General features: G+C 39.4%; 1 protein-coding gene across 1 annotated transcript in view; it reads left to right on the top strand.

The window, feature by feature from the left end:
- Positions 1 to 12,897, top strand: part of KRI1 (KRI1 homolog) — a 93,699-nt gene that overhangs the window by 75,521 nt on the left and 5,281 nt on the right. Inside the window, exons 17-18 of the mRNA XM_053717926.1 lie at positions 12,026 to 12,090; positions 12,183 to 12,278. Coding sequence (XP_053573901.1) covers positions 12,026 to 12,090; positions 12,183 to 12,278 — 161 coding nt within the window. The remainder of the gene's footprint in view (positions 1 to 12,025; positions 12,091 to 12,182; positions 12,279 to 12,897) is intronic.

The following is a 12,897-nucleotide window of genomic DNA, read 5'->3' as shown; positions in this document are numbered from 1 at the left end:
AAAGTACCTATATTTCTTTATCGCCACTGTTAAAGGGTCAATGTACTGTAAAATTGGTTCCCCCTTAATTAATTTCTAATAACTTGTTATACCAGAGGCAGAGTATTAAAAGAACACTGAAGTCAAATTTAAGCTTTAATTAATCAGATAGAGGATGCAATTTAAAAAATAAAGACTCTCCAACTTCCATTATTAATTTGTGCTTACTCTTTTTATATACACATTTTCTCAGGCACCAGCTCCTACTGAGCATGTGCAAGAGTTCAATGTGCATATGAGTCTAATTGGCTGATGGCTGTCACATGGGCATTGAAAAAAAAATTGCTATTAATTTGAAAATCATATATTGCATTGCCTTTTTATTTTGCATTTCTGGATTATGCCATTCTAATGTATTTAATGGTCCTTTGAGTTTATTTTTGTATTTAAAATTGATTTTGTTGATTGAAACAATCCATTGTTTTCAAGCTTATGCCCATTTAAATGGACTTACCCACCAGCAGACCTCTAATCTGTGCCTCTCTATACACCAAGACCAATACTTGGTTACTGAAACTTTCATTATGGGTAGTGGTTTCAATGAGCAAATTTCAATTGAAAGTTTATATCTAAAGAAGCATTTAATACTGTGTATCTTGTATAGCAAGTTATTGGCAACACATTAAAGGTAAAAACATATTTACAGTACCCTTTGAGAGTATATAAACATTTTAATTGAAATAGCATGGAAGTGTATATCTGATAGTGTGTAAAATAAATCTCTTATGGTGTTTACAACTCAGTTATGAGTATATTGTCCATAACACAATAATCCAGGAATCTGTGAATAAGAATCACAAACAAGAGGGCGCCTCATAGTATAATACTGCAAGTGTAACAGAGTAGCTGTCCACCTGGGCCTCTAGGTCTTCTCGAGGATCAGTTCGCTGGGACACTGCAAGATCCCAGCTTGCTTCATTTAGCACATTTGGTGCTGCTCCCTTTGTGAGTGTATTTACAATACAAGACCAGCTACTGTCTGTTACACTCACCGTATTATACTAGGAGGCGCCCTCTTGTTTGTGATTCTTATTCACAGATTCCTGGATTATCTGCATTTCTTGGAGAGGAGCTGCCCAAACTATATAATACTGGGTCCACACTGTCTGGGTATATTTCTACTACCAGAGACACACTGTTGCAAAACTGTGTATATGAGCCATAAGAAATGTAATCACTTAACCTTTTAGCTGTGTGCAACTCAAACAGTCTGTTGTTTTACAAATGGGTTTATAATCTCACATGTATTGTTGCCACAACCTGATTAATTGCAGGAATTAAATTGTTACAAAGTTCTTACTTATAACACTCTTGTTTCCAGGTACACATAGAGTGTTAGCTGTATATATATTCAGCTGGGTGAGTTTTACATATACACTGTTAGGTATTATGTTTCTCCTTTGTAGGTATGTATATGTTCAGATAACCTCCAAAAATTCCAGTGTTCCAGTATATTATATTGTATCACAAGTAGATAGCATGAAAATATATTGGTGGTATCGAACTAACTTTGTGTGATTGTAAAAACATCAACCCAGGTTACTCACGGTTATCCGGCCCCACTATGCGGGATGTTGGAAAGTGTTCAGGCACTCCTCCTTCTCACCAGATAGCCGTTATCCAGTACAGAACCTGTAGCTTAGAAATCTCTGCGGTGTATCTCACACACCAAAAGGAATCCAGCAATACCACAATGGCGAAAAATAAGCAATCATAGACCGAGCTGAATCATCACTGTGTATTTATTGTCACATCAAGGAAAACAAAGGTTCCACCACTCCACACACATCAGCTACATCCAACGCGTTTCCTGCTGCTAAACAGCACTTCGTCAGGGATACTCACAGCTGTCTGATTACACCTTTTATTCGGCTCACCACTCATTCCCAAAATTTAAAGGTATACTACCGCTTATACATTTAGCGGCATATTAGTAACCTATAAGCCATTCAATCAGGTGCATCAATATCACATTCCAATATATAAAATAACAAGCATAAATTTATATGTTACGAGTACATTGTATCTAAAAATATAGTTAGACAATTAACACTTTCTGGTGGGAAAAACAGCTAGTACTATACAAATAAAATAATTTTGCTGCATTAACATTTTGTATACTACTAAGCTATTCCAGAGGTCACAATATAAGGGCATATTTCCAATATAGATATGAACATGCACTCAGGACTCAGCCACAAAATAATAATTTATTAAGGTACAGTGAATAACCTCTAGTTGTAATTGCACTTAAAATAACCTACCACTTTTGTTTATAGATGGTTTTATTTACATATTAATCCTCCTAGGGAAAAACTAGAATGCTACTAACTATTGATTACATCTCAGTTACCTATGTATAGTTTTACATCCCTGTTTTTAAGGTATAGATCCAGTAAACTTCTCTCCTATTTAGCGTCTGAGATCTATTGCCACCTGTATTCAGTTTGGGCACATGATCAATACCTTGAAATGAAAATAAAGTATTGATGTATTTTAATTCACTTTTATCAAAATTATCATTTCTTCTGTGCTGAGCAAAGTGTTTCGCCACTGGTGTCTTCGGCACTTCACTCTCAAGAGACAACAAATGCTGTCTCACTCTATCCTTGAGCATACGTGTCGTTCTACCAGTGTACTGAAAAAAACAAAGTTTACAAGTGATAAGGTACACTATGTATCTGGAATTACAGTTAAGGTGATGGTTCACCATGTATACATTACCTGTTACTGTAGAGTTGAAAGTATCACTCCTAACAAGGTATTTACATGATTTGCATGGTGTGCCACCACATCTATAATTCCCATTTTTCTTTTTTAACCACATCCTATCATCCTTTTTCTCTTTGATGGAAAAATTTCGTTTAAGACTATTCTCTATAGTTTCTGCTTTCCTTGATACACATCTAATCCCTTTATCTATGACTGTCTTTAGTTTAGGATCATTTTTTAATAGTGGGCTAAATTTCTGAATAATTTTACAAATTTCTGAATATTGCCTACTATATTTAGTAGAGAAAGTTAATTTATCTATATTTCCTGAAATTTTGTCTTGTTTACTTTTATCCTGCAATAAAGATGTCCTATCCATAGCCTTAACTTCTTCCATAGTTATTTCTAGATCTCTTTTCTTATAACCCCTATCCATCAGTCTATTCTTTAAGATGTTTGCTTGGACAGAATAGTTTTCTTCACTACTACAATTACGTTTTAAACGCATAAACTGGCCTTTTGGAATTCCCTTTTTCACACTATAGGGATGGCCAGAATCTGCTCTAAGTATGGTATTGCCTGATGTTTTCTTTCTGAATATTTCTGTTGTAATACATCCTTTACTTGTATCTCCTTTTATTGTCAAGTCTAGATAGTCAACACTGCTCTCTGAACAAAAAAATGTAAACCTCAAATTGTTATTGTTGTCATTTAGATATCCCATAAAATGTTCTATAGTTGAATCACCACTTTTCCAAACTATTAGCAAATCATCTATAAATCTAGTATAGAATAGAATACGATTTTGAAAAGGATTACTAGTAGTAAATATTTTCTTCAGTTCAAAATATCCAAGATATAAGTTAGCGTACGAGGGGGCGAATTTCGCCCCCATCGCCGTACCCTGACATTGTACATAAAAGCAGCCCTCAAATAGAAAATAGTTGTGGGTTAAAAGAAATTGAACAATGTCTACAATATAATCAATGAAGCAAGTCTCAAAGTTAGTATACATATGTAACATTTCATCAAGTGCATTAAGTCCCTCTCTATGCGGTATACAAGAATATAACGATTCTACATCTATAGTCAAGAACATAGATTCACTATCCCATCCTAGATCTTCCACCTTACGTAGTAGATGTTTCGTATCCCTTAGGTAACCTGGTAAACTTTTTACTATGGGCTGTAGAAATTCATCAATCCATCTCCCTAGATTTTCTCCTATGGTTCCTATGATGGAAATTATAGGCCTCCCTGGCGGTCTTGATGCACATTTATGAACTTTGGGGAGATGTTTAAATACAGTTACTGTAGGACTCTCATTTATTAAACATTCTGCCTGTGCTTGTGTCAAATATCCATGGTGAACACCTTCATCTAACAACATTTTTAGCTCATTATTAAAATGCTCTGTAGGGTTATATGTCAATTTATGATATGTATTTACATCTGATAGTTGCCTTTCAGCTTCCAATACATATGCTTCCCTATCTTGTACCACAATAGTGCCACCCTTGTCAGATTTAGAAACTACTATATTAGTATTGTCCCTAATTTCTTTTAGTGCTTTTCTTTCCTGGTGAGACAAATTATCCCTTTTATTCTTTTTTGTGTGTATCTCTTTTACTTTTGTGTTATAAAGTTGTGTCAATTCTTCTTCCACCACTGCGTGAAATACCTCAATTAAATCCCCTCTTGCATGTATAGGATAGAAACTACTTGTGTGTCCTATCTTTTGTGTAGAGCTTGGAATGCTTAAATTATTAGGATCATATCTCAAGCTTTCACTACTTAAGATCCTTAAACTATTGGTATCACACAATTCATTAAATGTAAGTGAATCTATATCTGTGCTCATTATGTTACTCACACCTGTACCCGTATCCACTATCATAAATGGAAGATGGATCCTCATTAAAAAAAATGTCTTTTTAACGTGACCTTTCGCAAGAACTTATTGAGGTCAACAATGGTATCAAATAAGTCCATATTTCTTGTTGGAGAGAAACCCATTCCTTTCGAGTGTGCAATCTTCTGTGTATTGGTTAATGGGACAGATGACAAGTTTATTATACTCTCTAGTTCTGATCCTTCTTTTCTTTCATTGCTCTGGTCAACCTGCTGGGATATTTTGCCTTCTGATCTTCTTCCTTTTTCTTTTTTATTCTTTTTGGATCTCCATCTTTTACTTTATGTTCGTGACCGGACATATTAGGGGTAATTCCCAAATACACCAGTGATCTATGTTCCACCTTTTCTTTAGGTCTTGCTCCTAGAGAATTATCTCTTTCATTATTTTCCTCACTCATAGGTGTAGATGATCTTGGACTGTATGCATATGAACTGCCATCTGCACTCGAAAAAGTAACTTTTCTTTGTACTTCCTTTTTATTACTAGACATATCTCCTTCAGCCTTTTTTCCTTTACTCTTTTTTTTCCTTGATGTGACAATAAATACACAGTGATGATTCAGCTCGGTCTATGATTGCTTATTTCTCCAACATAGGTGTGTCCGGTCCACGGCGTCATCCTTACTTGTGGGATATTCTCTTCCCCAACAGGAAATGGCAAAGAGCCAGCAAAGCTGGTCACATGATCCCTCCTAGGCTCCGCCTACCCCAGTCATTCTCTTTGCCGTTGTACAGGCAACATCTCCACAGAGATGGCTTAGAGTTTTTTAGTGTTTAACTGTAGTTTTTATTATTCAATCAAGAGTTTGTTATTTTAAAATAGTGCTGGTATGTACTATTTACTCTGAAACAGAAAAAAGATGAAGATTTCTGTTTGTATGAGGAAAATGATTTTAGCAACCGTTACTAAAATCCATGGCTGTTCCACACAGGACTGTTGAGAGGAATTAACTTCAGTTGGGGGAACAGTGAGCAGTCTTTTGCTGCTTGAGGTATGACACATTCTAACAAGACGATGTAATGCTGGAAGCTGTCATTTTCCCTATGGGATCCGGTAAGCCATTTTTATTCAGACAGTAAATAAGGGCTTCACAAGGGTTTATTAAGACTGTAGACATTTTCTGGGCTAAATCGATCATATTTACACATATTTAGCCTTGAGGAATCATTTAATCTGGGTATTTTTTGTAAAATAATATCGGCAGGCACTGTTTTAGACACTTTATTCTATAGGGGCTTTCCCTAATCATAGTCAGAGCCTCATTTTCGCGCCGGTATGGCGCACTTGTTTTTGAGAACAGCATGGCATGCAGCTGCATGTGTGTGGAGCTCTGATACATAGAAAAGTCTTTCTGAAGGCATCATTTGGTATCGTATTCCCCTTTGGGCTTGGTTGGGTCTCAGCAAAGCAGATTCCAGGGACTGTAAAGGGGTTAAATATAAAAACGGCTCCGGTTCCGTTATTTTAAGGGTTAAAGCTTCCAAATTTGGTGTGCAATACTTTTAAGGCTTTAAGACACTGTGGTGAAATTTTGGTGAATTTTGAACAATTCCTTCATACTTTTTCGCAATTGCAGTAATAAAGTGTGTTCAGTTTAAAATTTAAAGTGACAGTAACGGTTTTATTTTAAAACGTTTTTTGTGCTTTGTTATCAAGTTTATGCCTGTTTAACATGTCTGAACTACCAGATAGATTGTGTTCTGACTGTGGGGAAGCCAAGGTTCCTTCTCATTTAAATAGATGTGATTTATGTCATAAAAAATTTAGTAAAAATGATGCCCAAGATGATTCCTCAAGTGAGGGGAGTAAGCATGGTACTGCATCATCCCCTCCTTCGTCTACACCAGTCTTGCCCATACAGGAGGCCCCTAGTACATCTAGCGCGCCAATACTCCTTACTATGCAACAATTAACGGCTGTAATGGATAATTCTATCAAAAACATTTTAGCCAATATGCCCACTTATCAGCGAAAGCGCGACTGCTCTGTTTTAGAAAATACTGAAGAGCATGAGGACGCTGATGATATTGTTTCTGAAGGGCCCCTACACCAGTCTGAGGGGGCCAGGGAGGTTTTGTCTGAGGGAGAAATTTCAGATTCAGGAAAAATTTCTCAACAAGCTGAACCTGATGTGATTACTTTTAAATTTAAGTTGGAACATCTCCGCGCTCTGCTTAAGGAGGTGTTATCCAATTTGGATGATTGTGGTTATCTGGTCATTCCAGAAACACTATGTAAAATTGACAAGTTCCTAGAGGCCCCGGGGCCCCCCGAAGCTTTTCCTATATCCAAGCGGGTGGCGTACATTGTTAATAAAGAATGGGACAGGCCCGGTATACCTTTCGTACCTCCCCCCATATTTAAAAAATTGTTTCCTATAGTCGACCCCAGAAAGGACTTATGGCAGACAGTCCCCAAGGTCGAGGGGGCGGTTTCTACTCTAAACAAACGCGCCACTATACCCATAGAAGATAGTTGTGCTTTCCCAGATCCTATGGATAAAAAATTAGAAGGTTTGCTAAAAAAGATGTTTGTTCAGCAAGGTTACCTTCTACAACCAATTGCATGCATTGTCCCTGTCACTACAGCCGCGTGTTTCTGGTTCGATGAGCTAGAAAAGGCGATTATTAGTAATTCTTCTTCTTATGAGGAGATTATGGACAGAATTCGTGCTCTTAAATTGGCTAATTCTTTCACCCTAGACGCCACCTTGCAATTGGCTAGGTTAGCGGCGAAAAATTCTGGGTTTGCTATTGTGGCGCGCAGAGCGCTTTGGTTAAAATCTTGGTCAGCGGATGCGTCTTCCAAGAACAAATTGCTTGACATTCCTTTCAAGGGGAAAACACTGTTTGGCCCTGACTTGAAAGAGATTATCTCTGATATCACTGGGGGCAAGGGCCACGCCCTTCCTCAGGATAGGTCTTTCAAGGCCAAAAATAAACCTAATTTTCGTCCCTTTCGCAGAAACGGACCAGCCCCAAGTGCTACGTCCTCTAAGCAGGAGGGTAATACTTCTCAAGCCAATCCAGCCTGGAGACCTATGCAAGGCTGGAACAAAGGAAAGCAGGCCAAGAAACCTGCCACTGCTCCCAAGACAGCATGAGATGCGGGCCCCCGATCCGGGACCGGATTTGGTGGGGGGCAGACTCTCTCTTCACTCAGGCTTGGCCAAGAGATGTTCTGGATCCTTGGGCGCTAGAAATAGTCTCCCAAGGTTATCTTCTGGAAGTGATTCATCCTGTTCCATTAAGAGAACGAGGGATGGGGTTCTACTCCAATCTGTTCGTAGTTCCCAAAAAAGAGGGAACGTTCAGACCAATCTTAGATCTCAAGATCCTAAACAAGTTTCTCAAGGTTCCATCGTCCAAAATGGAAACCATTCGAACAATCCTTCCATCCAGGAAGGTCAATTCTTGACCACGGTGGATTTAAAGGATGCGTATCTACATATTCCTGTCCACAAGGAACATCATCGGTTCCTAAGGTTCGCATTCCTGGACAAACATTACCAGTTCGTGGCGCTTCCTTTCGGATTAGCCACTGCTCCAAGGATTTTCTCAAAGGTACTAGGGTCCCTTCTGGCGGTGCTAAGACCAAGGGGCATTGCTGTAGTACCTTACTTGGACGACATTCTGATTCAAGCGTCGTCCCTTCCTCAAGCAAAGGCTCACACGGACATAGTCCTGGCCTTTCTCAGATCTCACGGATGGAAAGTGAACGTGGAAAAGAGTTCTCTATCTCCGTCGACAAGAGTTCCCTTCTTGGGAACAATAATAGACTCCTTAGAAATGAGGATTTTTCTGACAGAGACCAGAAAAACAAAACTTCTAAACTCTTGTCGGATACTTCATTCCGTTCCTCTTCCTTCCATAGCGCAGTGCATGGAAGTGATAGGTTTGATGGTAGCGGCAATGGACATAGTTCCTTTTGCGCGCATTCATCTAAGACCATTACAACTGTGTATGCTCAGTCAGTGGAATGGGGACTATACAGACTTGTCTCCGAAGATACAAGTAAATCAGAGGACCAGAGACTCACTCCGTTGGTGGCTGTCCCTGGACAACCTGTCACAAGGGGTGACCTCCCGCAGACCAGAGTGGGTCATTGTCACGACCGACGCCAGTCTGATGGGCTGGGGCGCGGTCTGGGGATCCCTGAAAGCTCAGGGTCTTTGATCTCGGGAAGAATCTCTTCTACCGATAAATATTCTGGAACTGAGAGCGATATTCAATGCTCTCAAGGCTTGGCCTCAGCTAGCGAGGGCCAAGTTCATACGGTTTCAATCAGACAACATGACGACTGTTGCGTACATCAACCATCAGGGGGGAACAAGGAGTTCCCTGGCGATGGAAGAAGTGACCAGAATCATTCAATGGGCGGAGACTCGCTCCTGCCACCTGTCTGCAATCCACATCCCAGGAGTGGAAAATTGGGAAGCGGATTTTCTGAGTCGTCAGACATTGCATCCGGGGGAGTGGGAACTCCATCCGGAAATCTTTGCCCAAATCACTCAACTGTGGGGCATTCCAGACATGGATCTGATGGCCTCTCGTCAGAACTTCAAGGTTCCTTGCTACGGGTCCAGATCCAGGGATCCCAAGGCGACTCTAGTAGATGCACTAGTAGCACCTTGGACCTTCAAACTAGCCTATGTATTCCCGCCGTTTCCTCTCATCCCCAGGCTGGTAGCCAGGATCAATCAGGAAAGGGCGTCGGTGATCTTGATAGCTCCTGCGTGGCCGCGCAGGACTTGGTATGCAGATCTGGTGAATATGTCATCGGCTCCACCATGGAAGCTACCTTTGAGACGAGACCTTCTTGTTCAAGGTCCGTTCGAACATCCGAATCTGGTCCCACTCCAGCTGACTGCTTGGAGATTGAACGCTTGATCTTATCAAAGCGAGGGTTCTCAGATTCTGTTATTGATACTCTTGTTCAGGCCAGAAAGCCTGTAACTAGAAAAATTTACCACAAAATTTGGAAAAAATATATCTGTTGGTGTGAATCTAAAGGATTCCCTTGGGACAAGGTTAAGATTCCTAAGAGTCTATCCTTCCTTCGAGAAGGATTGGAAAAAGGATTATCTGCAAGTTCCTTGATGGGACAGATTTCTGCCTTGTCTGTGTTACTTCACAAAAAGCTGGCAGCTGTGCCAGATGTTCAAGCCTTTGTTCAGGCTCTGGTTAGAATCAAGCCTGTTTACAAACCTTTGACTCCTCCTTGGAGTCTCAACTTAGTTCTTTCAGTTCTTCAGGGGGTTCCGTTTGAACCCTTACATTCCGTTGATATTAAGTTATTATCTTGGAAAGTTTTGTTTTTGGTTGCAATTTCTTCTACTAGAAGAGTTTCAGAATTATCTGCTCTGCAGTGTTCTCCTCCTTATCTGGTGTTCCATGCAGATAAGGTGGTTTTACGTACTAACCTGGTTTTCTTCCAAAAGTTGTTTCTAACAAAAACATTAACCAGGAGATAGTCGTGCCTTCTCTGTGTCCGAAACCAGTTTCGAAGAAGGAACGTTTGTTGCACAATTTGGATGTTGTTCGCGCTCTAAAATTCTATTTAGATGCTACAAAGGATTTTAGACAAACATCTTCCTTGTTTGTTGTTTATTCTGGTAAAAGGAGAGGTCAAAAAGCAACTTCTACCTCTCTCTCTTTTTGGATTAAAAGCATCATCAGATTGGCTTACGAGACTGCCGGACGGCAGCCTCCTGAAAGGATCACAGCTCCTTCCACTAGGGCTGTGGCTTCCACATGGGCCTTCAAGAACGAGGCTTCTGTTGATCAGATATGTAGGGCAGCGACTTGGTCTTCACTGCACTCTTTTACCAAATTTTACAAGTTTGATACTTTTGCTTCTTCTGAGGCTATTTTTGGGAGAAAGGTTTTGCAAGCCGTGGTGCCTTCCATTTAGGTGACCTGATTTGCTCCCTCCCTTCATCCGTGTCCTAAAGCTTTGGTATTGGTTCCCACAAGTAAGGATGACGCCGTGGACCGGACACACCTATGTTGGAGAAAACAGAATTTATGTTTACCTGATAAATTACTTTCTCCAACGGTGTGTCCGGTCCACGGCCCGCCCTGGTTTTTTAATCAGGTCTGATAATTTTTTTTTCTTTAACTACAGTCACCACGGTATCATATGGTTTCTCCTATGCAAATATTCCTCCTTAACGTCGGTCGAATGACTGGGGTAGGCGGAGCCTAGGAGGGATCATGTAACCAGCTTTGCTGGCTCTTTGCCATTTCCTGTTGGGGAAGAGAATATCCCACAAGTAAGGATGACGCCGTGGACCGGACACACCGTTGGAGAAAGTAATTTATCAGGTAAACATAAATTCTGTTTTTTCGCCATTGTGGTATTGCTATATTTCTACTACTACAGAGACTGCATTTGGATATCTCTGACCCATACAGTGGACTCGGATAAGACTCTATATCAATTGTATACTGTGTGCATTGGCTTTTTATGTCTCCATATGTGAATATGCACTTTTAGCCATTATCCTTATCACTACATTTGTGTATTTATACCTATAGTATATCTGGTCATCTGAGCGCCCCCTAGGATTGGACACGTGTTTGCAACAGTTTTTTTTTTTTTTTTTAGCTATAAGCCACAATAGAAGCCCTCAGCAATGTGTAGCGGTTGCGTTTTTTCCCTCTAATGTAAAAATGTATATTCTCTACCACACCACTATAGTGGCCTGAATATAAATATATAATTCCCTGGGTTATGAGTGCAAGCTCAGATTTTCACAGAAATGTAGCCCCTGTCTCAATAAGGTTTGCCCCCCCCTGTACTTTGCTGATTGATGAGGGGGAGGAAAAGATTATTCAAGAACGGTTTCCAGTTGTACATTGTATTTAAAAATATAGGTATACTGCAGTTATGTTAAATGTACATTTCAGAACTCAATCAAATATTTGTATGTTGCCTCATATATAATAAAAAATAGGTGTGTAAAGTTAAAGGGACACTAAACCCCCAAAAAATCTTTCATGATTCAGATAGAGAATACAATTTTAAACAACATTCCAATGTACTTCTATTATCTAATTTGATTCATTCTTTAGATATCCTTTGTTGAATAGCAATGCACATGGGTGAGCCAATCAAACGAGGCGTCTATGTGCAGCAACCAATCAGCAGCTACTGTGCCTATCTAGATATGCTTTTCAGCAAAGTATATCAAGAGAATGTAGCAAATTAGATAATAGAAGTAAATTAGAAAGTTGTTTAAAAGTGCATGCTCTTTCTAAATCGTGAAAGAATAAATTTGGATTTCATGTCCCTTTTTAATAGAAGGAAAAAAAATCATTCCTGGGTCTCTAATCCATAAAACTTTGTATTCTGCAGATTTTAGCAGCTGATGATAAGGAACTGAACAGATGGTGCTCACTTAGGAAAACCTGTATGTACAGGTAAGCAGATCTGTTCCTTGGGATCTGCATGGGCGGGCAGCAGAGGTCACCTCAGTTGTGCATAGCCAATCAGCAATGTTCTTATGTTATAGGTCAGACAAGGAGGATTACCATGATCAGAATACATACAGCCAAAAATCCCAGAATATTTGGAAAAAGCAACAGATCTTAAAGTCTCTGACACAGAGGTAAGCTGTCATCTCAGTGTTTTTATTGTGTTTATACATCACACCGTATCCTTCCCCAAACACACACTACAACGGTTTAATAGATTCAATATTTAAGTGAAAGTAATTTACTTCTTAATGTTTATTTAACTTGACTTTTTTTTTTTTTTTTAAAAAGACTGAATTTAAATAATTTCCTTATTGCTCCAATTTATGCTCTTGCTTTAAATGGACATAAAACCCCAAATTTTTATTTTATTGTTCATATAGAGATCACAAAAAAATATTTTTAATTTACTTCTATTATTACATTTACTTAGTTCCCTTGGTGTCCTTTGTTGAAGGGCATAATTGGGAAGGTAGTGTGCACATGTCTAGAGCACCAAAGTTATACATTGTGCTAATACTGCTGCCATATGTTGCTCCAGACACGCACACACTACCTATCTAGGTATGCTTTTCAACAGTGCTCTACATGAATTGTGAAAAATATTTCGGGGTTTTATGCTCCTTTAAAAAACATAAAATTGTGCTTACCTGATAATTTCCTTTTCTTCTGATGGAAAGAGTCCACAGCTGCATTCATTACTTTTGGGAAATAAGAACTTGGCCACCAGGAGGAGGCAAAGACACCCCAGCC

The sequence above is a fragment of the Bombina bombina genome, chromosome 6, assembly GCF_027579735.1.
Source record: "Bombina bombina isolate aBomBom1 chromosome 6, aBomBom1.pri, whole genome shotgun sequence".
Lineage (NCBI taxonomy): Eukaryota > Metazoa > Chordata > Amphibia > Anura > Bombinatoridae > Bombina > Bombina bombina.
This window is presented reverse-complemented; position numbering and strand designations above follow the sequence as displayed.